We start from the raw sequence: 26187 nt of genomic DNA on the forward strand, positions 1-26187 counted from the left end.
TTCCATTCGACATCCTTTTCTTGCCGCGGTTGTTGAGTGAATCACCGCGGCGATCACCGTCACTAAATGAACGGTTGTAAGACAAGGACTACTTGTCTTCTCAAAAATCCGATTCGGCAAACATCCCAGGCTCAGAGATGCCAATTGGAATCTGTGTCTTTCCGACATTTTCTGGTTATTTTCCTCAAATCTGCAGGAAAACAAAAAATCCCTTTTGGGTTTAAATGGAGTTTACGGCTTCGAGAGAATTCAATACGGGAATGGTGTGCCTGTCCCGAAAAGCATTCCCGGTTTTATTTTCTCCTCCCAATTTCCAAACGCAACGTCCAACATCTGCTTGTCCAAAAAATGCTCCCAGGGATTTTTGTCCTTCTGCTCTGCGGCATTTGCATTGATGTTTATTTCAGATTATAAAGAGCTTTCCTTTCGGCTGTATCCTTGATTTTATTGCCAGTCCTTGTCCGGGGATCAGGCATTTCAGCCGAGAGAGAATCTGGTGAATAACAGGATTTTCATCGCTGGCAATTAAGCGCAGAAACGTCGCTGGGACAGCAGAGGGAGGGAAAAGGCCGCCGTGGTGAGTGATGAATGAAGCAAAGGTGCCTTCGCGGTCGCCAGAGCCGGAAGCGTTCCCCGATAATTGGTCAGAGAACGTCAGAGACGGATGCGTGAGGCCGCTGACCGCCTCCCTGAAACGTGGCATGGAGGGAAACATGGCCGAGGAGCATCGGTTGGCGAGCAGGGCTGTGAAGCTGAGCCAAAAATGTTCCTTGTGTGTGTGTGTGGGGGGGGAGAGCTGTAGTAAATGGGGTCCTCGACTTAACGAAGTCGTAGCTTGTGAGGGTCAAAAAGCGGGTCGTCATGTGAGCGATTTTATGAGGTTTAGGAGGAGCGATTGTTAGGCGAAGCCATTCTCTGCTACGGGGTGGCTTTGCCAAGAAGCGGAAGTAAAGGCCAGGTGTTGGCAAAGATTAATCTTTAATCAGGGTCACGTGACCAGAGGACCACTGCAAGTGGCTGGAAATGCAACGTTGGGGTAGGATAGTGGTTAGGGAGGGGGTGAGGGACAGAGGGAGGGAGGGAGGATGGGAGGGAGGGAGGAAAGAAGGAAAGGAGGGGGTGAGGGACAGAGGAGGAGGAGGATGGGAGGAGGAGGAAGAAGGAAGGAGGGGTGAGGGACAGAGGGAGGATGGAAGGTAGGAAGGAAGGAAAGAAGGAGGGGAAGGGGAAGAAGGGAGGAAAGGAAGGAAAGGAGAGTGAGGAATGAAGGAAGGAAGGAAAGAAGGAAAGAAAGAAAGAAGAAGGAGGAGAGGAGGAGGAAGGAGGGATGGAGGGAGGAGGAAAAGAAGAGAAATTGAGGGAGGGAGAAGGAGGGAGGAGGAGGGAGGGAGGGAGGGGGAAGGGAGGGATGGAGGGAGGAAGGGAGGGAGGAAGAAGAAGGGAAATTGAGGGAGGGAGAAGGAAGGAAGGAAGGAGGATAAAGAGAGAGGAGGGAACTTAGAAAGGAAAGGAGGGAGGAGGAAGGAAGGAAAGAGACAGGAAAGAAAGGAAGGAAAAGAGGGAGGGAGGAGAAAGTAAAAGGAAGGGAAGGAAAGGAAAGAAGGAAAGAAGGGAGGAATGAAGAAGGGAGGGAAGAAAGATAGGGAAGGAAGGAAAAAGAAACAAGGGATAGGACAGAAGGGAGGAGGACAGGAAGGGAAGGGAAGGAAGGAAGGGAGGAAGGAAGGAAGGAAGGAAGGGAGGGAGGGAGGGAGGGAGGGAGGGAGGGAGGAAGGAGAGATGAAGGAACTAAAATACCAAATGTACAGAATTGGCATTGTTTATATTAATGGCTGCACAGATTTTACAAGCTTTTTATTGGAAAAGACTTTTGACTTTTCTCTGGAAGAACGGCTAACTAAATGTGTGGAAGTTTAGAATTAGAATAACCTTGTATTTAAAAATGAAATCTGACCTGGAATTTTTTAATTGGAAACCCTTCTCGGGCTACAATTTTATACCCCGCAATTGTGCCGCATCGAAAATGTGGGCTTCAAAGTCCTTTTTTTCTTTTAATTTGATGTATAATTTATAGTACAGTATTGACTTAATGCATTATTTATTACCTACAGTTTCCTTTTAATGATTCGAATAGTGCTAACCAAGCATTTTTGTGTTTTTTTTGCTCAAAACTGAACAGGTTTATGGATGTTACTTAGGAAATGGAGATACAAGATCTCATCATATGGAGAACTTCTAATGATGTAACAGAACATATTAATTTTAGGATCGTTCAGATTTGTGGCTTATCTGCTTGCGTTATTTTCCTTGTACATCCGTGCTTCTCAATTTTGACGACTTGAAGATGGGTGGGCTTAAGGCAGGACTAGAACTCACTGCCTCCCAGTGATTGGCTCAAAGTCACACCAGCCTGCTTTCATACCTAAGATTGAACTAGAACTCAGAGTCTCCTAGTGATTGGCCGAAAGTCACCATCTGGCTTTCATACTAAGTTGCAGGAGTGAAATGCTACCGGTTCGCTCCGGTTTGGGCGAACCAGTAGTGATTAAAAACTACCAGTTCAGGCGAACCGGTATTTAGCTACCGGTTCAGTTGCACTGGAAGTTTAAAAAGCTACCGGTTCAGTCAAACAGGTAGTTAGCTATTGGTTCGGTTGAACTGGTAGTTAAAAAATGCCACCTGTTCGTGCGAACCAGTATTTCAGACAATCAGCTGTGCCGCGGGGTTTCTAGCGAAGCTAAATCGCGTGACATAACTGATCACCCCCTCACTGTTCTAGTTACCTTCCCACGCCTCCTTTTGGTGCGCACTGTGCATGTGCACGCATAGTGTGCCCTTGGTGCGCAACACGCACAGCCAGCCAGCAAACTGGTAGCAAACCAGTTCATATTTCACCCCTGCTAAGATGGAACTAGAACTCACCATCTCCTAATGATTGGCCCAAACTCACCAGCCGTCTTTCATACCTAAGAATGAACTAAAACTCACCATCTCCTAGTGACTGGCTGAAAGTCACCCAGCCGGCTTTCATACCTAAGGTGGAACTAGAACTCACAATCTCTTAGCGATTGGCTGAAAGTCACTGTGCCAGATTTCATCCCTAGAACTCGCCGTCTCCTAATGATTGGCCAAAAGTCACCATGCTGGCTTTCATACGTAAGATGGAACTAGAACTCACCATCTCCTAGTGATTGGTCCAAAGTCACACCAGCCCACTTTCATACCTAAGAATGAACTAGAACTCACAGTCTCCTAGTGCCTGGCTGAAAGTCACCTAGCCGGCTTTCATACCTAAGGTGGAACTGGAACTCACAATCTCCTAGCGATTGGCTGAAAGTCACTGTGCCAGATTTCATGTCTAGAACTCGCCATCTCCCAGTGATCGGCCTGATGTCAACCAGCTTATTTTCATGCCTAAAGCAGGACACGGATTGAGTGATACCCCCAGTTCAGCAGAAACAAATGTGGAAACTCACTTCATACACATGGAGTGCTGGTGGCACCTGGCCACGGGGGCCCGCACAACGCAGGGGGGGAAAGCCAACAGCAGTGATCCCGTAGCCTTGTCCAGCTCCATGTTCAGCAGTTTCCGTTCGCCTGTTGCGTCCTTCCCGCACCTGGGAAAAGAGGAAGAGGATGAGGAGTATCGCGGGTTGCAGAATCAGCAAGATGTTTAGTCTGGATTTGGCATGTGTATCTACCCAGGGGTGGGATTCAGCCAGTTCGAACCGGTTCGGGTGAACCGGATGCTAATTTTTCATCTGGTTCTCTGAACCGGTAGTTGCAAGGACTGGCTGGCCCTGCCCACCTCGTGTTCTGTCTCCTTCCCCACTTCAGACCCAGGAGCTGGCCTTCAGCCAGTGGATTCACAACTCTTATCAGACCTGGCAGAGAAATCGCAGCTGCCTGCCAACGTTCAAACAAATGATTCACGTAGCAAGACTTTCAGCTCTTTTTGAAACGGATCAGCTAAACTTTGCTTCCCATGGAGTGAGAGCAGTCTCAAAGCTCCTTATATATCCTGTGGGGTGGGGTTCCTGCCCCACCCTTCCTTTTGATGATGTCGCCTCTCTAATCTTCTGAAGCGCGGGTCAAGCCAAGCTTGATTATTATTATTATCAGCTGGGTCTGAAGGTGTTGCCTGGGGAAGGGAGGAATCAGGGGATGACGGCCTCATTACGTCCTCCGACTGGTCTGGTTCTGGCTCCTGGAGCCGAGCCAAAGGAATCGGTGCTCCCGAGGTAAGCCTTACCGGCCCTTCCCCCTCACTTTCGGAGTCACTTTCGGGCATGGGGCCAGGTTCGGGGCCTGGAGTCACAACACCTCGCCTCTCCCCTCCCAGGAGTCTCCTCCACAGGGCCTGTTTCGGATGCCAGGTAAGTGCAGCGCCCATGCGGAGGCTTCGGGAGGGTGAAAAATGGGCCTCCCAGAAGGTCCGGAAGTCCGGAAACGGGCCCATTTCTGCCCTCGGGAGGGCCTCCGGAGCCTGTGGGAGGCCGTTTCACCCTCCCGGAGGCTCAAAGAAAGCCTCTGGAGCTTGCAGAGGGCAAAAGTGCCCCCCAACCATGATGCAGGAGGCTAAATAAGCCACGCCCACCATGGTCATGCCCACCCAACAATTGGGCAGAGAACCAGTTGCTAAAACTTTTGAATCCCACCCCTGGACTATCTACCCTTCCATTGAGTCCTTCCCAAAGACCTGGGGGATTATTATTATTGTTGTTGTTATTTATTAAATGTATATGCCATCCAATGCCTAACAACTCCAGGGGAGGGGAGGGGGAGGAACGATGGTGGTGGATTTACAAATAAAAAGGTGAAAAACAAGGGGGGAAAAAAAGGTAGACAAACATGAAAAATGTTTTTGGGAGACCCCCCCCCCACGAGTTGTGTTTTAAGATGGACAACTCTACAAACCAAATAAATAAATAAATAAAAAATAAAAAAAAATATAAAACTAAATAAAACGATAAAATGAACTGAAATCATAAAATAAAATAAAAAATAATAAAATAAAATAATAAAATAAACAAAATAATAAACAAAATAAAATAAAAACAATAAATAAAATAAAATATAAAACAAAATAAAATAAAATAATTCCCATAATTCCCCACCGATCATAGGTAGACTTCAACTCCTAGAATTCTCCAGCCATCATAGGTAAACTACAATTCCCAGAATTTCCCACCCATCATGGGTGGATTTCAACTCCCAGAATTCTCCAGCTGGAATGAGTGAACTTCATCTCCCAGAATTCTCCAGCCATCATAGGTAGACTTCAACTCCCAGAATTCCCTACCCATCATAGGTGGATTTCAACTCCCAGAATTCTCCAGCTGGGATGAGTGAACTTCATCTCCCAGAATTCCCCAGCCATCATAGATAGACTTTAACTCCCAGAATTCCCCAGCTATCATAGGTAGACTTCAACTCCCAGAATTCCCCAGCTATCATAGGTAAACTACAACTCCCAGAATTTCCTACCCATCATGGGTGGATTTCAATTCCCAGAATTCTCCAGCTGGGATGAGTGAACTTCATCTCCCAGAATTCCCCAGCCACCATAGGTAGACTTCCAGAATTCCCTAGCTGGGAAGAAGCCGCCTTGCTTCCACACATCCACGCTGAAAAACGCAGGGGTTGTGTATGTCTTTGTGGCTTGTTTGCTCAGTGTGTCTTTGTCAGTTTCGACTCACTTGTCACTGGCGTAGGTCTCGAATTCCTCCAGCAGCAAGCTGTGGCTACTGGCTCGAGCAGGTGACGAGTTGGCGCTGAGGTTGGCGCGGATGAGGAATTTCAGGACGGTTCCCGAATCGGAGCCCAGAAAGACGACCGTGTAATTCCGACCCGGTCCAGCTGCATTGTCCACCACAATCTTCCGGAGTTGGTACCTTTTCCGTGAAAGGATGGAAGGTGTTTTTTTTTAAATCAATAGTTTATGAACAGAGTATTGGCTGTATCGTATCTTATATAACTTAACATATCCAGATATATTTTACTTAGTTACAATTTCTGCCAAAATATTCTTTTTTCCATATTTTAATCATATCTTTAAAAGTTCTATGCTCATTTATATAAACCACACCTTCTTTCGCCCTCCAGTTCTAATTTCTCCATTTTTACTAATATATGTTCTCTTTTATGATTATTTTTTAACTAATTCAGTTTTGATCCTGCCATATTCAAACACGTTCGGGGTTGTCTTTCTTCCATTTCTTCTTTTTTTGTTTTACGGCAATCTTTCTTCTCTTTTCCTCTCCTTCCCTTCTTTTATCCTTCCTACTTTCTCCTCTCCTCTCCTACTCTACTTCCCCTTCTTTTCTCCTCCTCCTCCCTACTTCTTCCCTCTCTTTTATTTTTAAGACAAGCCACATAGAGTATATTTTTTGAACAAAATATCAGTCAGGTACATAGTCAAACCCAATTCGATTTTCCACCACCCTCAATGTATAGTTTATCCAATGTATTTCCCTTTCCCTCTTTAAATTTCATTGTTTGCAGATCTCTAACGTAAAATTCATTCTAACCTTCTATCCTGAATTTATCTCTTAAATCAACTATTCCCCCTGCTCTTTGCCCCCTTTCTTATCTCTCCCTTCTATCTCAAAGGCCTATATTCCCAATCATAAATGTCTTTATTTTCACTCTTTATAATCACTATCCATAGTCCTTACATTTCACTAAGCAAGAAAATAATCGTTCTTAATTTTATCATAAGAAAAACAATGACAAAAAAAGAAAAGACAAGTTACTACCAACTAACATTCATTATTTCAAGAAGTCTCTGATACATTTAATTCTCGTCTTTCTAAAAAGTCTGTTATGTATTTAATTCTCATCTCTTTAATATTTCAATCTTAATCTATGTTAATCCCCTTCTTATTTCCCTTTAAGATTCATTGCTTTAAAACGTTATTTTCTTGTATTTCAGTAAGTTCTGCTCATATCTGTAACTTCGTTATCAATCATTTCTTAATCAATAACAATTTTAAAATGATCTATTCTTAATATAAAAGCAAAAATGAAAAGGCGCAAACATTTCTCTTATTTCAAAAAGTTTCATGCTTATACTTGTATATTCTCTCAGAAGTTTTATTCTCAAGTTGTTACAGTTTAATTATATACGCTTAAAATTCCATGTTCTCTTGCATTATTCTAGATTTCTATTTACTTCCTCCCTCTCTGACTTTCTCTCTTACTCTTATTTCCCCTCCCGTTCTTCCTCTCCTCTCCTCTTCCCTTTCTTCTTTCCCTCTCTCTCCTTCTCCCTTTCTTCCTGGGAAAAGATGGAAGGTTAATCGGCCGGATTCAGAACTGACACACTTATTATTTAAAATAATAATTTTAAATAATGTCCGTTTATTTTTAGCCTGCCAGATTATTTAATTCTGTTTAGAAATATAGGTAGTCCTCGACTTACAACCATTCGTTTAGTGACCAAAGACACCACGGCACTGAAAAAAGTGACTTAGGACCGTTTTTCACACTTACGACCAAAATTCAGCTGCTTGGCAACTGGCTCGTATTTACGACAGTCGGAGCGTCTTGGGAGTCACGTGATTCCCTTTTGCGACCTTTGGACGAGCAAAGCCCACAGGGTAACCGGATTCACTTAACGACTGTGTTAGTAACGTAGCAGTGATTCACCTAGCAACACTGGTGAGAAAGGTCGTAAAACGGGGCAAAACTCACTTAAGAACTTTGCATGTGAAGACAGCGGAGACAATTGCGGGCGGGGCCCAGATGTTGGAGGAAGGAGCCACATCGGCACCCCTCTAAGGTACAGGTAGTCCTCAACTTATGACCACAATGGAGCCCCAAATCTCTGTTGTTAAGTGAGACGTTTGTTCAGTGAAATTTGCCACCCGCGTTACAACTCTCCTTGCTATGCTGGTTAAGTGAACACAGTTGTTAAGCGAATCTGGTCTCGGAAGGTCGCAAAAGGGGTTCGCGTGACCCCTGGGATTTACGACCACAACCATCGTAAGTGTGAATCTGTGGTCAAGCACATGACCACGGGGATGTTGCCACGGTTGAAACCGTGAAAAGTGGTCGGAAGTCACTTTTTTCAGCGCTGTAACTTGGAACGGTCACTAAATGAACTGTCATAAGTCGAGGACTACCTGTACTATTGTCCTTCAAACAACCAAACCGCAGCTTTCAGTCATGGTTGGTGGAGCCCTAAAGTCAGAATTTCTCAATTTTAGTGACTTTAAAAAGGGTGGACTTCGACTCCCAGAATTCCCCAGCCAGCATGCCTTGAAACAACCATAGAGAATTAACCTTGACGAGCAAAATCACGCAATTTTAAAAGCGATTCGCTTAATGACCGTCTTACTAACTTAACCGCTGCCGTGATTCACTTGGCCAAGGTGGCAAGTAAAGTCGGCCAACGGGGCAAAACTTCACAAATTTCTCACTGAGCTACCTAAATTTTGGGCTCAGTGGCGGTCATAAGCCGAGGACTACCTGTTCGTCTGCTGAGGCTGGTTTAACCCCGTTAGGACTTGGGAGATCGTGTGAATTCAGTCGTTCCCTCCTCAACTGCCCCCCCGGCCTTTGTTCACATTTACGATGGTTGCAGTGCAGGGGTGAAATGTTCCTGGTTCGGACTGGATCACCCGATCCGGTAGTGTTGGCAGCTGGTGGTTTGGAAAACCGGTAGCAAAAATCCCTTCCCTCCTTTCTCCTGCCCCCATGCCCAGCTGAGTTTTTTTTTTTTAATTTTAAAAGAATTTTTTCTTCGGCCGAAAAAATGCTTTTAAAAGTTTTTTTTAAAAAAAGCCTCTGATAGTCGCGCGGCTCAGCTGGAATCGTCAGAACCCGTTCAAAGCATTTTTTCTACAAGCTCTTCGGCCAAAGTGGCTGTTAAAAAGGGGCCGGAATAGCTCAGGCTGTTAGAAGCCTGATTAGAACACAGTAGCCTGCAATTACTGCAGGTTCGAGCCCGGCCCAAGGTTGACTCAGCCTTCCATCCTTTATAAGGTAGGTAAAATGAGGACCCAGATTGTTGGGGGGGCAATAAGTTGACTTTGTAAAATATACAAATAGAATGAGACTATTGCCTTATACACTGTAAGCCGCCCTGAGTCTTCGGAGAAGGGCGGGGTATAAATGTAAAAAAAAAAAAAAAAAGCAAGCTTTTAAAGGGTTCTGGCGATCAGGCAACTCAGCCGGGATCGTCAGAACCTTTTAAAAGCATTTTTTCTACAAGCTCTTGGGCCGAAGAGGTTGTAGAAAAAATGCTTTTAAAAGTAAAAAAAAAAAAAAAAAAAAGTTGGCCACGCCCACCCAGTCACATTACCCCACCCCCCACCAAGCCACGCCCACAGAACCGGTAGTGACAAATTTTACATTTCACCCCTGTTGCAGTGTCCTGTTGTGTGTGTGTATGTATGTATATGTGTGTGTGTGCGACACGATCCCCTTTTGCGACCTTCTGACAAGCCGAGGCAAGGGGGAGAAACCCGATTCGCTTAACGACTGTCGAGAACTAACCGTGCACAGCTGCAAAATGAGGTAAGTTTTTTTTTTTGGGCAAGGGCCACACACAGGTGGTTGTTGCACACGCACAAGGACAACACACACAAATTGTCCTACGTGCCGTTGTAAAACAGCCCATCCACGTGCGTGGAACAACTCAACCCCCCCCGCCCCGTCTCCCCCCTCCCCCCACCAATCATGCCATCTCCTGGTGAGCAATTTTTGCACGACGACAGAAATAATGCTTGATTAATTTCACATAAAACAGCAATTAAGACAGATTTAATTAGATCCAGACGGTCTTGGCTGAGACGGGGAGGAAATTAACGGAAGCGAGCATTTCCCTGGTCTCTTCCACCTGCCTGGGAAGAAAATCGTGCCAAGACCCGCGTACAGGTAAAACCGTTCATTTAGTGACCGACGGAACCGGAAAAAAAGGAACCGAGGACCATTTTTCACACTTAACGACCGTCGCAGCATTCCCCAGAGTCACCCGATCAAAAATCCAGACGCTTGGCAACTGGCTCGTATTTATGACGGTTCTGCAAGGGACTCGTATTTATGACGGTCGCAAAAGTCAGCTTTTGCAACCTTCTGACAAGCCAAGTTGAAAGGAAAACCTGATTCGCTTAACGACCGTGTTCCTAACTACACAACGGCGGTGATTCGGTTAGCAACTGTGTCGAGAGACGGGCGTGAAACGGGGCAAAATTCGCTTCACCGCTGTCTCGCTTAGCAACGGAAATCTGGGGCTCCGTCACGGTCTTAAGCCGAGGACGACGTTCGGCCTTGCCGTGGAGACGGCCTCTGGATTTCCAGATGTTGCTACATGTCCTACAGAAAGGAGCCAAAGCCTTTGTAAGCAGATATTTGGGAAGACCCCTGCCGGGTGTGAGGAAAAGTCATTGTGATAAACCAAGATTAACCTGGTTAATCAGGAATGCTTGTTTGGGAAACGTCAAAGGCTCGTTTCGGAAGAGGCCTTCTTCTGTTTCCGTGCAAACTTAATCCTGCTTCAAACGGTTTCGATGCCTTCCGGCCGCCGCGCCTCCCTCGCTTGCAAATCGGAGCAGATGCCACGGCTTAATTGGCTGAAACTTACACCGCGAAGTCCCCTGAAGGGAGACAGCTCACTCCCATGAAAAGCAGGGGAGGGGTTTATTCATTTACGTTTCATGCTTTATTTACAGGGAGTCCTTGACTTAGTTCCTCCCTCCCTCCCTCCCTTCCTTCCTTCCTTCTGCCCTCCCTCTCTTTTTTCTTTCTTTCTTTCCTTTCTTCCTCCCTCTCTCCTTCCCTCCTTTCTTTCCTTCCTACCTTCTGCCTACCTCCCTCCCTCCCTCCCCTTCCTTTCTCCCTCTCTCTTTCTTTCCCTTCTTTCCCTCTTTCTGGTTTCTTTCATTTCCTCCTCCCTCCCACTCTCCTTCCTTCCTTCCTTCCTTCCTTCCTCCCTCCCCTCCATATTTCTTTTCTTCTTGCTCTCTTTCTTCCTTCCTTCCTTCCTTCCTCCCTCCTCCCTCCCACTCTCTTTCCTTCCTCCCTCCCTCCCTCCCTCCTTTCTTTCCTTCCTACCTTCTGCCTACCTTCCTTCCTCCCTCCTTCCTTTCTCCTCCCTCTTTCTTTCCTTCTTCCCTCTTTCTGGTTTCTTTCATTTCCTCCTCCCTCCCACTCTCCTTCCTTCCTTCCTCCTCCCTCCCTCTCTCTCCTTCCTTTCTTCCTTCTTTCCTTCTTGCTCTCTTCCTTCCTTCCTTCCTCCCTCCTCCTTCCTTCTTCCTTCCTCCCTCCTCCCTCCTTTCTTTCCTTTTTCCTCCTTCTCTCCTTCCTTCCTTTATTCCTTCCTTCCTTCCTCCCTTCCTTTCTTCCTTCTTTCCTTCCTCCTCCTGCCCCTCCCTCCTTCTACCCTTCTTCCCTCCCTCCCTCCTTCGTTTCTTCCTTTCATTGCTCCCCGCTCCCTCTCTCCCCGTCCCATCTCTTTCTCCTTCCCGTCCTTCTTCCCTTTCTTCCTTCTCCCTCTCTCCCTCCCTCACCCTTTCCCTTCTTTCTTTCCTTTCTCCCTTTTATCCTTCTTCCTCCTTCCTTCCTTTGTTTCTTCCTTCCTTCCTCCCTTTCCTCCCTTCCTCCCACCCATTGTCCATTTCTCCCCTGTCCCATCTCTTTTTCCTTCCTTCCTTCCTTCCTTCCTTCCTTCCTTCCTTCCTTCCTTCCTTCCTTCCTTCCTTCCTTCCTTCCTTCCTTCCTTCCTTCCTTCCTTCCTTGATGGTCGCCTCTCCTGTGATCATGTGACTGAATTTCAGGTGCATGGCAACTGTGTCGCCTTTATGGCCGTTTGAAAAATCTCGCTGTTCTGTGACTGTGTTTTACGATGGTTTTTAGGTTTTCGGCAAAAGCACGGCCATAGCTAACTACTGGTTTGCTTAAGGAGGAAGCAGGAGGAGGGAGGAGAAGAGAAAGTAGGAGGAGGAGGAGGAGGAAGAGGAAGGAGAAGAGGACAGGAAGGAGAGGAAGAAGAGAAAAAACAAGAAGAAGAAGGAATAGAAGGCAAAGGGGGAAGATAAACAAGAAAAGAAGAAGAAGAGAAAGGAGAAGATAAAAGAGGAGGAGGGATAAAAGGAGAAGGAGAAAAAGATGAAGAAGAAAAGAAAATGAACAGGAGGAGAAGAAGAAGAAGAAGAGGAGGAGGAGGAGGAGGACGACGACGAAGGAGAAGAATATTATTCCTCATTTCTCACCGAGCCACACTCCGGATGATCCAAGGGGCGTTGCCCAATGACGGGACCGACTCGTCCATCAAGGGATGCGTCTTGACAAAGTTCAGGATCTCGTCGGGAAAAAGGCTGGAGGAATTGTGCTGCATTCCAGGCGCCGCACAACAACCCGGTCTGGGGAACAAAAGAGGAGAGCGTGAATCGAACGCAAGACGGATGACGGATGTTTTGGGAGACCCTTCGCCCGACCCCTTTCTTCCCTCTGTCGTCACCCCATCCCTACAACCTCCTTAACCGCTTTCACATCTTTCCCACCGGTAGTCCTCGACTTACAACTGTCCGTTTACGGAACGGTTCAAAGTTACGACGGCACTGTGACTTAGGACTGTTTTTCACATTTTACGGCCGTTGCAATCCGGGATGTATTTAGGACAGCTGCGGGTATCCTTGGGGTCATGGGATCCCCTTTTGTGACTTTCCGACAAGCGGAGTCAATGGAAAAACCAGACCGTCGCAAAAGGGGATCGCGCGACCTTGGGACGCTGCCACCGTCATAAATACGAGTCAGTTATATTATATTATATTATATTATATTATATTATATATATTATATTATATTATATTATATTATATTATATTATATTATATTATATATATTATATTATATTATATTATATTATATATATATATATATATATATATATATATATATATATATATATATATATATATATATATATATATATATATATATATATATATATATATATATATATATATATATAATAATATAATATAATATAATATAATAACAGAGTTGGAAGGGACCTTGGAGGTCTTCTAGTCCAACCCCCTGCCCAGGCAGGAAACCCTTCACCATTTCAGACAAATGGCTATCCAACATTTTCTTTACAATTTCCAGTGTTGGAGCATTTACAACTTCTGCAGACAAGTCATTCCAAAAAAAAAAAAAAATGGTCGTAAGGGTGAAAAAAACGATCTCAGGGCCGTCGTAACTTAAAGGTCCCTAAATCAATCAGAATAGAGCTGGGAGGGACCTTGGAGGTTTTTTAGTCCAGCCCCCTGATTGAGTGATACAGCTGCAAGTTATACGTATTTCTACTTTATTAGGTTTGTCTCAAGAAACTCACAAAAAAAGAAGGACTAGAAATACAATAGAATAGAGTTGGACGGGACCTTGGAGGTCTTCTAGTCCAACCCCCTTTTCAGGCAGGAGACCCTATCCCATTCCAGAGAAATGGTTGTCCAATCTCTTCTTAAAAAGCCTCCAGTGATGAAGCACCTACAACTTCTGGAGGCAAATTGTTCCACTGGTTAATTGTCCCCACTGTCAGGAAATTTCTCCTTAGTTCTAAGTTGCTTCTCTCCTTGATTAGTTTCCACCCATTGCTTCTTGTTCTACCCTCAGGTGCTTTGGAGAATAGTTTGACTCCCTCTTCTTTGGGGCAGTTCCTTAGATATTGGAACACTGCTATCATGTCTCCCCTGGTCCTTCTTTTCTCTAGACTGGCCAAGCCCAAATCCTGCAACCGTTCATCCTATCTTTTAGTCTCCAGGCCTTTAATCGTCCCGGTTGCTCTCCTCTGCACTTTTTCCAAAGCCTCAACATCTTTTTCGTCATGTGGTGACCAAAACTGGATGCGGTACTCCAGGTGTGGCACAGGTACATCCTGGACTTACAGCCGTTCATTTAGTGACCATTTGCAGTTGCAACGGTCGGAAGTGTAAAAACTGGTCACGAGTCACTTTTTCCCCCCAGCACCGTTGTAACTTTTAATGGTCACTAAATCGATCAGAATAGACCCGGAAGGGACCTTGGAGGATGTTCTGTCCCCCCTCGCCTCCGTCCGAGCGATGGCTTAATTAGCTGGCACTATCAGCTCTGGCAGCAAACTAGCGAGCGTCTGCCAAGTGACTCTGTTATCTCCCTTGATGCCGATGAGTCACCCAGGAACAAACGGTACTTCAGCTCTAGTTAAGCAGTTGATTTGCCTGCTACGAAGAGGCATAGCAGCCCTCGCTGGTTTTATATCCTGTGGGGTGTGGCTCCATGACTCAGCACTTCCTAGGCCTGCCCCACCCCTGCTTCTGTTGTTCCCGCCTCTCCTGCCTATGAAACCTAGGGTCCAGCCAGGTCTGATTGCCATCAGCTGGGTCTGGAGGCATGGCCTGGGGGCGGGGAAGAGTCAGGAGATGGAGGCCTCGTTATCTCCTCCACCTGGCCTGCCTCTGGCTCCTGGAGCTGAGCCAGGGAAGCCGGAAGTCCTGATGGCCCTTCCCCCTCACTTTCCAAGTCACTTTCCGGCAGGGGGCCAGGCTCGGGGGGTGCAGACACAACAGAGGTCTTCTGGTCCAATTCCCTGCTCAAGCAGGAGACACTATGCCACTTTAGACAAATGGCTGTCCAGTCTCTTCTTAAAAAGCCTCCAGTGATGGAGCACCTACAACTTCTGGTGGCAAGTTGTTCCACTGACTAATTGTCCTCACTGTTAGAAGTTTCTCCTTAATTCCTGGCTGCTTCTCTCCTTGATTAGTTTCCACCCATTGCTTCTTGTCCTGCCTTCAGGTGCTTTGGAGAATAGATTGACTCCCTCTCCTTTGAGGCAGCCCCTCAAATACTGGAACGCTGCTATCATGTCCCCACTCCTCCTCCTTTTCTCTAGACTAGCCATACCCACTTCCGGCAGCTGTTCTTCATATGTTTTTGTCTCCAGGCCTTTCATCATCTTAGTTGCTCTTCTTTGTGTTTTTTCCGAAGTTTCAATGAATGAATGGTTGTTAAGTTGAGTGCCGTTCTGTATGATTCAAAACAGGTGGGTAGTCGCAGGAATCATCGGCCCCTGAGCTCATGGAAACCAGAACAGGATTGCTTGAGGGAGTGAGGGCCATCAGGACAAATTCCTTGAGGACTAGAAACATTTCCATAGTGGCTTTTTGTCTAGCGTGCTGGCTAGCAGTGATGGGTAACGTTTTTGCCATCGCGTGCCAGGAACGGGGGGCGGGGGGGGCGGGGGGGGGGGCACGTGCGTGCATGCCCACACCCATAACTCTATGCGCCCCATGCAAGCGCATGCGACACCCCCCTCCCCCACTCCTGGCACGCAATGGCCCAATAGGTCTGTTTTTCTCCCTCACCTGGCTCCAGAGCCTCTCTATGAGTCTGGGGAGGGCAAAAATGGCCTTCCTCACCTCCCGCCCCCCGGAGGCCAGAAATGGCCCATTTACCAACTTCTGGTTGGACAGGAAGTGATGTTTTTTTGCTGTCCCCAGCCTCCAGAGACTCCTAGAAAGGCTCTGGAGCCAGGTGAGAGAGAAAAATGGGCCTTCCCCACCACCATCCAGGCTCTCCGGAGGCAGGAAACAGCCTATTTCCCTACTTCTGGTGGGCCCAGAAGGTCCGAAAATCAGCTGGCTGAGCTCGCGTGCCATAGGTTCGCCATCACGCAGCTAGCACATGTGGTTTCTAGGCGACCCGTGATTTATTCTCTCTTACCGTGGTTTGGGAACCAGCTCTTCCGGTACCGGGGTCCAAATGGATTCGGGAGATTTTTGTTCTCGGAAGCGGCCTTCGAAAACGGACGCAATTTGGGCCATGTCGTACGCGCAGACGGCTGAGCCAGGAATGCTGTAAAGAAACACACACGTACAGACACACACAAAAAAATGTATTGAAGGAAAACTATATAGCTCCAGATCACCGGATTCCAGTTGCGTTCAGGAGCTTTCTGAGTTACTTAGATTGAACTCGAGACAGGACATACAACGTAAAAATATTAGGGTCGGAAGGGACCTCGGAGGTCTTCTAGTCCAACCCCATGCTTGAGCAGGAGACCCTAAAAAACCATTTCAGACAAATAGCAATAGCACTTGGACTTATATACCGCTTCACAGCCCACTCTAAGCGGTTTACAGAGGCAGCCTATGGCCCCCCCAACAATTTGGGTTTGTACAAATGGTTGTACAATCCCTTCTTAAAAGCCTCCAGCGTTGGAGAACCCCAGTGTTGGTTGCCCCCTTAAAATATATAAATATTTTATATTATTCTAATAGTAATAATAATATCAGAGTTGGAAGGGACCTTGGAGGTCTTCTAGTCCAACCCCCTGCCCAGGCAGGAATTCTATTCTATTTGGTAATTCTATTCTAATTTCTATTCTATTAATATTTTATATTCTATTCTATTTATATTCTATTAATATTTTATATTATTCTATTCTATTAATATTTTATATTATTCCATTCTATTCTATTTCTATTCTATTAATATTTTATATTATTCTATTCTATTCTTTCCTTATTCTCTATTCTATTCTATTCTATTCTAATTATTTCCTTATTCTCTATTCTATTCTATTCTATTCTATTCTATTCTATTCTATTCTATTCTATTCTATTCTCTATTCTATTCTGTTCTCTATTCTACTCTATTCTCTATTCTATTTTATTCTATTCTAATTATTTCCTTATTTTCAATTCAATTCAATTCAATTCAATTCAATTCTATTTCTTTCCTTATTCTCTTTTTTTATTCTATTCTATTCTTTCCTTATTCTATTCTATTTTATTCTATTCTGTTCTATTCTAATTGTTTCCTTATTCTATTCTGTTCTGTTCTATTCTGTTCTATTCTATTCTATTCTATTCTATTCTATTCTATTCTATTCTATTCTATTCTTATTCTTATTCTCTATTCTATTCTATTTTATTCTATTCTAATTATTTCCTTATTTTCAATTCAATTCAATTCAATTCAATTCAATTCTATTTCTTTCCTTATTCTCTTTTTTATTCTATTCTATTCTTTCCTTATTCTCTATTTATTCTATTTTATTCTATTCTAATTATTTCCTTATTCTCTATTCTATTCTATTCTATTCTATTCTATTCTATTCTATTCTATTCTATTCTATTCTATTCTATTCTATTCTTATTCTCTATTCTATTTTATTCTATTCTAATTATTTTCTTATTCTTCTATTCTATTCTATTCTATTCTATTCTATTCTATTCTATTCTATTCTATTCTATTCTATTCTATTCTATTCTATTCTATTCTATTCTATTCTATTCTTATTCTCCTATTCTATTCTATTCTATTCTAATTATTTTCTTATTCTATTCTATTCTATTCTATTCTATTCTATTCTATTCTATTCTATTCTATTCTATTCTATTCTCTGTCCAATCTCTTGTTCAAAACTCCCAGTGACGGAGCACCCACAACTTCTAGAGGCAAGTTGTTCCACTGATTAATTGTCCTCACTGTCAGCAAATTCCTCCTTAGTTCCAGGTTGCTTCTCTCCTTGATATATTTCCATCTATTGCTTCTTGTCCTGCCCTTTGGAGGTCCTTTGGAGAATAGCCCCTGAGATATTGAAAGACTGCTGTCGTGTCACCCTTAGTCCTTCTTTTCACTAGAGTAGACTAGATATAAACAGCGGGGCTGTCTGCGGAATTCTGGGAGTTAAAGTCCACAAGACTTAAAGTTGTCCATTGGGGGATCCCCGTTTTATGATGCCCACCTTTAACCGTCCAGCTCACCTGTTGGTGGGTGTGGAGAAGACGGCCAGCACCATTGGCCTCCCTTCGATCTCCAAAATGTCCGTGACCGACTGGATGACGTTGAAGTAGAAGTGAGAGTCCCCCGGGACGGAGCAATTCAGACGAGCCTTGAGGAAGGACGTCCACTGTTTCTCCAAGACCCGCTGAGATCCCCCCATGTCGTTCTTGCAAACTCGGGCCACCCTGGAAACCACCATCTACGCAGGGGGAGAAGAGAGAGGAGAGAAGCTGAAGGTCTCTGGGATTCTGTTTTATTCGGGCCAAGAACAGGAAAGTTTCTACAACAGGGGTCTGCAACAGTGGTGAAATCCAAATTTTTTTTACTACCGGTTCTGTGGGCGTGGCTTGGTGGGCTTGGTGGGCGTGGCTTGGTGGGCGGGGCAGGGGAAGGATACCGCAAAATCCCCATTCCCATCCCACACCAGGGGAAGGATACTGCAAAATCCCCATTCCCTCCCCACTCCTGGGGGAAGGATATTGCAAAATTTCCATTCCCATCCCACACCAGGGGAAGGATACTGCAAAATCCCCATTCCCTCCCCACTCCTGGGGGAAGGATATTGCAAAATCTCCATTCCCATCCCACACCAGGGGAAGGATACTGCAAAATCCCCATTCCCTCCCCACTCCTGGGGGAAGGATATTGCAAAATCTCCATTCCCATCCCACACCAGGGGAAGGATACTGCAAAATCCTCATTCCCTCCCCACTCCTGGGGGAAGGTTATTGCAAAATCTCCATTCCCGTCCGACACCAGGGGAAGGATACTGCAAAATCCCCATTCCCTCCCCACTCCTGGGGGAAGGATATTGCAAAATCTCCATTCCCGTCTCACACCAGGGGAAGGATACTGCAAAATCCCCATTCCCTCCCCACTCCTGGGAGAAGGATGTTGCAAAATCTCCATTCCCATCCCACACCAGGGGAAGGATACTGCAAAATCCCCATTCCCTCCCTACTCCTGGGGAAAGGATATTGCAAAATTTCCATTCCCACCCCATTCTGGGGCCAGCCAGAGGTGGTGTTTGCCGGTTCTCCGAATAACTCAAAATTTCCGTTATCAGTTCTCTGAACTGCTCAAAATTTCTGCTACCGGTTCTCCAGAACCTGTCAGAACCTGCTGGATTTCACCCCTGGTCTGCAACCTTAAACACTCCAAGAGCCGCTTGGACCCGTTTCCCACAGAAAAGAAAACACCGGGAGCCACAAAACCCTTCCCGTGCCTGACTATTTCCTGAGCGGCTACAAAACGAGCATATGTAGTTGAATTAAACGTTCTGTTTTCTTCTGAAACTTTTCTTTTCTTGGGCTTATCCATGGTTGGCCTACTGGGGGTCGAAAAGTTCAATAAATCGCATGCCGGCGGGTGTCGCACATTGGCGGTTGTGACGCATATTTTGAGTGACAGGGAGCCGCAGCAGAGGGGTGAGAGAGCCACATGCGGCTCCAGAGCTGCAGGTTGCTGACCCCTGTTCTACAAGAATAGCCTCTTCACATCTTCCCTGGGCTTTGCTTGGTCAGATGGATGGATAGATAGAAAGATAGATGATAGACAGATAGGGTAAATAGATAGAGAGAAAGAAAGAGAAAGACAGAAAGACAGCAGACAGATGATGGATAGATAGACAGAAAGAAAGAAAGACAGATAGAGATAGATAAGAAATAGAGAGATGATGGATAGATAGATAGACAGACAGACATGATGGATAGATAGAAATTATAGATAGATAGACAGAAAGACATATAGATACAGAAAGACAGATGATAAATAGATGATGATAAATAGATGATAAATAGAAAGATAGAGATAGATAGACAGACAGATACAGATAGGCAGATGATAAACAGAGAGATGATGGATATAGACAGATGATAGATAGATAGATAGACAGACACAGACAGACAGACAGACAGACGATGGATGAATAGATAGACAAATAGATAGATATAGACAGAGACATAGAAACAGACAGATGATGGATGGATGGATGGATGGATGGATGGATGGATGGATGGATGGATAGATAGATAAGCAGACAGACAGATAGATAGATAGATAGATAGATAGATAGATAGATAGATAGATAGATAGATATAGACAGAGATATAAAGACAGATAGATGATGGATGGATCGATGGATTGATGGATAGATGGATGGATGGATAGAGAGATAGAGATAGACACAGACAGATGATGGATCGATGGATGGATGATGGGTAGAGATAGACAAACAGACAGAGGATGGTTGGATAGATCAATCGATCGATCAATAGAGATAGATAGATAGACAGACAATACAAATACAGAATAACAGAGTTGTAAGGGGCTTTGGAGGTCTTACAGTCCAACCCGCTACTCAAACAGCAAACCCTACAGCGTTCCGAATAAATGGTTGTCCAATCTCTTTTTAAAAACTTCCAGTGATGGGGCACCCACAACTTCAGGAGGCAAGCCGTTCCACTGGTTAATTGTTCTTAAATTCTAAGGTTCCTCCTTAGAATTAATTAAGGATTCTTAATTAATTAAGGTTTCTCCTTAAATCCTAGGTACCCTTCCTTAAATTTTAGGTTGCTTTTTTTCCTTGATTAATTTACATCCACCCATTGCTTCTTGTCCTGCCTTCAGGTGCTTTGGAGAATAGTTCGACTCCTTCTTTGTGGCAACCCTGAGATATTGGAACACTGCTATCATGTCTCCCCTGGTCCTTCTTTTCATTAAACTAGACATACCCAGTTCCTGCGACTGTTCTTCATATGTTTGAGCCTCCAGTCCTCTAATCATCTTTCTTGCTCTTCTCTGCACTCTTTCTAGAGTCTCAACATCTTTTTTTTTTGGTATCGTGGTGACTAAAACTGGATGCAGTATTCCAGGTGTGGTCCCAGGCGTGCTGTATATGGCGATACTAACGCTTTTGGTGATGCTGATACTATCCCTCTGTTGCCGCAACCCAGGACTGCATTGGCTTTTCTTTTTTTTTTTTTTTGGCAGCCGCGTTAACTTCGAGCAGATGAAGGCATGAAGTGGCATAAAAACTGCCGTCACTCAAAATGTTTATTTTGATGTTATTATTAGAATAAAACGCAGCACGGGCTGAACCCCTGGCCCCTTCTCGGTAAACGATCTCATCATTCGCGAGCGGCTGAAGTTCGGAAAAATTGCGAACCGTTTGGCCCCCACGGTTCAAGGAACCGGGTTAGAAACCAGGAGGCTCTGAGTTCTAATTCTGCCTTGGGCCACCAAATCGAGTGCTCCTGGGCCAGTCACCCTCTCTCAGCCCTAGGAAGGAAGCAATGGCAAATTATATCTGTAAAAATTGCCCAAGAAAAACTGCAGGGACATATTCAGGCGGTCACCAGGCAGCCAGGATGAGTGTGGCCCACCGGTTTGTATATAAGTTTGTAAACCACTGGTTAATATAATAATAATAATAACAACAACAACAACAACAACAATATCAGATTTGGAAGGGACCTTGGAGGTCTTCTAGTCCAACCTCCTGCAGGAAACCCTACATCATTTCAGACAAAGGGCCTCTGGTGGCTCAACAGACTAAGTCTGTCTGTTATTAACACAGCTGCTTGCAATTACTGCAAGTTCAAGTCCCACCAGGCCCAAGGTTGACTCAGCCTTCCGTCCTTTATAAGGTAGGTAAAATGAGGACCCAGATTGTTGGAGGGCAGTAAGTTGACTTTGTATATAATATACAAATGGATGAAGACTATTGCTTGACACATTGTAAGCCGCTCTGAGTCTTCGGAGAAGGGCGGGATATAAATTCAAATGAAAAAAAATGGCTAATATATAGCAGGGGTGTCAAACTCAAGGCCCGTGGGCCGAATCCGGCCTATGTGACCATGCTGGAAACGATAAGGGGCCAGTCTATGTCTCTTCAGCCAGGCTGGGTGTCGGCAACCTGTGGCTCTGGAGCCGCATGCGGCTCTTTGAGCCCTCTGCTGCAGCTCCCTATCCCATCACTGGCTGGCCCTGCCCCTTGCCTCCCCCTCCCAGTCACTCCTCGCCTAGCCTGAGAAGGTAAGAGTGACGGCAGGGGATGGAGAAGCGGCTGGGGCTGATTTTCCGGCGCCTCACGCTTGCTGGAGCTTCTTCTGGCCTTTGTTGGTGCTGGGCGTGCCTCGCTCGCTTGAGGAGACGCGGAGAACCTGCTCTCTGCCCTGAGACACTGGCCTGGCCTGACACATGCACACAAGAGGCGGGCACACCCGCACACACCGGGATGGGGTGGGCCGGGCCTCTGTGTGTGCGCACCCGCCTCCTCCTGTATGCACATGCGCCTGCCAGGATTGTGTTGGATGGGCCTGTGTGGATGTGCACCTGTTGCCTCCTGTTGTGTCCTCCTCGCCTCTGTCCGAACGATGGCTTATTTAGCCGGCTCTTATCAGCTCTGGCAACAAAAGAATCAGCGTCTGCCAAAAGCCCTCAATAGCTGCCAAGACGCTGGTGAGTCACAACCTTCAGCTCTAGTCAATCCGTGGATTTGCCTGATACAAAGAGACACACCAGCTCTTGCTGCCTTTTATATCCTGTGGGGTGTGGCTCCGTGACTCAGCACTTCCTAGGCCTGCCCCACCCCTGCTTCCGTTGTTCCCACCTCTCCTGCCTACAAAACCTAGGGTCCAGCCAAGCCTGATTGCCATCAGCTGGGTCTGGAGGCGTGGCCTGGGGGGGGGGAAGAGTTAGGAGAAGGAGGCCTCATTATCTCTTTCGCTTGGCCTGCTTCTGGCTCCTAGAGCTGATCCAGGGAGGCCGGTGCTTCCGAGGTAAGTCCTGACGGCCCTTCCCCCTCACTTTCCGAGTCACTTTCTGGCAGCAGGCCCGGCTCCAAGGCACTTTCGGGGGCGGGAGCCACAACACCTCCTCTGCGCATGCGGGCACACCGAGATTGGATGGGCCTGGATGAAGTGACATGGGCCGGCCCCTCACCGTTTCCAGATGACCGTGCTTACTAGCTTTTCAGATGTGTGCGGGGTGGGTGGGCGGGGAGGTATCCTGCAGCAGGAGGTCCGCAACTGGCCCTCCATTTTGTAGCATGGCAGTTGCACTTTTGCACACAGGAGTCGGCAGCCACACACACACACACACAGGCCGGGTCCATGCCATCCCAGCAGTCGCGCATGCCCACAGGAGGCGGCTGGGATGGTGGGAGTAGGGCCTACGCACGCATCCGCTCGCCGACCTCCCTCCCCTCCCGCGCCACTGGCCCACAGAGGACAGCTAGAATGCTGATGCGGCCCGCGAAAGAAATTGAGTTTGACTCCCCTGGTATACAGGTAGTCCTTGACTTACAACTATTCATTTAGTGACCGTTCGAGGTTACGACGGCCTTGAAAAAAAATTGCCTTCGGACCGTTTTTCACACTTGCAACTGTTTCAGCGTCCTCCATGGTCACGTGATTTACATTCAGAGGCTTGTCGAGTGACTCAGATTTATGACGGTTGCAGGTCCCTTTTTGCGACCTTCCGACGAGCCAAGTCAATGGGGATGCCCGATTCGCTTAACAACCAACTTCGCTGTAACGCATCGCTTAACAACTATGGCAAGAAAGGTCGCAAAATGGGGCAAAGCTCTTTGTTTTCACTTAGTAACATAAAGTCTGGGCTCAATGGTGGTCGTAAGTCGAGGACTGTCTGTACAATTGGTTTTAGAATAGAATAGAATTTTTATTGGCCAAGTGTGATTGGATACACAAGGAATTTGTCTTGGTGCATATGCTCTCAGTGTACATAAAAGAAAAGATACGTTCATCAAGGTACAACATTTACAACACAATTGATGGTCAATATATCAATGTAAATCATAAGGATTGCCAGCAACAAGTTATAGTCATACAGTCATAAGTGGAAAGAGATTGGTGATGGGAACTATGAGAAGATTAATAGTAGTGCAGATTCAGTAAATAGTCTGACAGTGTGGATGGAATTATTTGTTTAGCAGAGTGATGGTCTTCGGGAAAAAACTGTTCTTGTGTCTAGTTGTTCTGGTTGTTTTCACAGCCTCTTCACAATCACGCGATCAAAATTCGGGTAACTGGCAACCAGCAAATATTTATAACGGTTGTAATCTCCTGGGATCAAATGATCACATTTGGGAACTTCCCAGCTAAGTCAAGGGCGGGGCGGGGGGGGCGGAGGTTGTGGGGTAGCCAGATTCACAACCATTGCACAATTCACTTAACAACGGCAGTGAAAAGCAAAAGATGAAATGGAAGAAAGGCAACCCCGAATATATTTGAATATATTAGGATAAAAATTGAAATAGTTAAAAAAAAGAAAGAACGAAAGGGAATGAGCACGAATTAAAAATGGAGAAATTAGAACTTGAGGGCGAAAGACGATGCGACTTAATAAAATAACAACAACAACAACAACAACAATAACAACAGAGTTGGAAGGGACCTTGGAGGTCTTCTAGTCCAACCCCCTGCCCAGGCAGGAAACCCTACACCATCTCAGTCAGATGGTTATCCAACATTTTCTTAAAAATTTCCAGTGTTGGAGCATTCACAACTTCTGCCGGCAAGTCGTTCCACTTATTGATTGTTCTAACTGTCAGGAAATTTCTCCTGTTCTAGGTTGCTTCTTTCCTTGATTAGTTTCCACCCATTGCTTCTTGTTCTACCCTCAGGTGCTTTGGAGGACAGCCCGACTCCCTCTTCTTTGGGGCAGCCCCTGAGATATTGGAAGACTGCTATCATGAGCAAGGAAATATTAGGAAATGAATAAAAACCATGAACAAAGAATTATTTTGGCAAAAACTGTAACTAAGTAAAATATATTTGAATATATTGAATTGTATAAGATACGATATGGCCAATACTCTGTTCATAAATCATGTATGTGTGTAGGGGGCAAACTAAAAAAAATCAATAAAACCTTGTTCAAAAAGCCGGCAGTGATTCACTTAGCAACCGTGGCAAAAAAAAATCGTAAAATTGAGAGTGTCTCGTTTAACAACCATTCTGCTCGGCAACAGAAACTCTTGTCGTCGTGCGGTTGTAATTCGAGGACTACGTGTAAAGAGACCCTCGGTTTTTAAATGCATGTCATATTTGTGTTAGATTCCCTGCTAATTTACGAGTTTGGGTGAGATTTGCAGTGCATGAAATCAAGCTTTTCATTTTTAGTTTCATTACCGCATCGCTATAATAGGGAACATGATAGAATGACATAATATATAACACGACGCGATGAGATCTTCGGTACGACTGAATAACATATTACATTATGTGATAATATATTCCGTGGCAATCGAAAATGATGCCTCCCCGGCGAATAAGCCACCTTCTTCTGAAATGGTTTATTTATTAAAACGTTTGAAGAAACGGAATTACATACGGCTCTCCTAAAAAGACAGAGAGGTATAGTCGACAAAGAATAAAAGATCGGTAAATAAAAGATTTGACAATGATCGTAAAGATGGAAATTCAGGGTTGTTTTTTTTTCCCCGCGCAGAGAAAATTCCCTCATTTTCGCTCTCGGGGAAATAATTTGAAATCTGTACAAAATTGTAAACGTGGCGTTACTATCACCAATGGCTTCTTTTTATGTTCTCACAAAGTTCAGGAGCAACACAGTAATCAATCGATCGATCAACCAATCAATCAATCAGAATAGAGCTGGAAGGGACCTTGGAGGTCTTCTAGTCCAACCCCTTGCTCAAGTAGGAGACCTTATACCAGGAATGTCAAACTAGATTTCATTGGGGGTCGCATCAGGGCAATATTGACCTCGGCGGGTGGGTGGGTGGGTGTGGCCAGATCGACATTACGCCAGCGGTGGGTTTCAAATTTGTTTACTATCGGTTCTGTGGGCGTGGCTTGGTGGGCGTGGCGTGGCTTGGTGGGTGTGGCTTGGTGGCCACGGCAGGGGAAGGTTACTGCAAAATCCCCATTTCCTCCCAATCAGCTGGGACCTGGGAGGCAGAGAATAGATGGGGTGGAGCCTGTCAAGAGGTGGTATTTACCGGTTCTCCGAACTGCTCAAAATTTCCGCTACCGGTTCTCCAGAACTGGTCAGAACCTGCTGAAACCCACCTCTGCGTCACACCTGTCGGGGCGCACCTGTGGTGGCCAAGTGCCAAGGCAGGACTTCCCTCAGACCCTCCAGTGAAAAGCAAAAGATGAAATGGAAGAAAGGCAACCCCGAATATATTTGAATATATTAGGATAAAAATTGAAATAGTTAAAAAAAAGAAAGAACGAAAGGGAATGAACACGAATTAAAAATGGAGAAATTAGAACTTGAGGGCGAAAGACGATGCGACTTAATAAAATAACAACAACAACAACAACAACAACAATAACAACAGAGTTGGAAGGGACCTTGGAGGCCTTCTAGTCCAACCCCCTGCCCAGGCAGGAAACCCTACACCATCTCAGACAAATGGTTATCCAA

General features: G+C 45.5%; 1 protein-coding gene across 1 annotated transcript in view; it reads right to left on the reverse strand.

Moving 5' to 3' along the window:
• SEMA6B (semaphorin 6B) overlaps positions 1-26187 on the reverse strand; it is a 246084-nt gene that overhangs the window by 10628 nt on the left and 209269 nt on the right. The window contains exons 10-14 of the mRNA XM_058163625.1: positions 17754-17971; positions 15706-15837; positions 12216-12365; positions 5700-5894; positions 3477-3617 (exon numbers count right to left, since the gene is read on the reverse strand). Coding sequence (XP_058019608.1) covers positions 3477-3617; positions 5700-5894; positions 12216-12365; positions 15706-15837; positions 17754-17971 — 836 coding nt within the window. The remainder of the gene's footprint in view (positions 1-3476; positions 3618-5699; positions 5895-12215; positions 12366-15705; positions 15838-17753; positions 17972-26187) is intronic.

The sequence above is a fragment of the Ahaetulla prasina genome, chromosome 1 (genome assembly GCF_028640845.1).
Source record: "Ahaetulla prasina isolate Xishuangbanna chromosome 1, ASM2864084v1, whole genome shotgun sequence".
Lineage (NCBI taxonomy): Eukaryota > Metazoa > Chordata > Lepidosauria > Squamata > Colubridae > Ahaetulla > Ahaetulla prasina.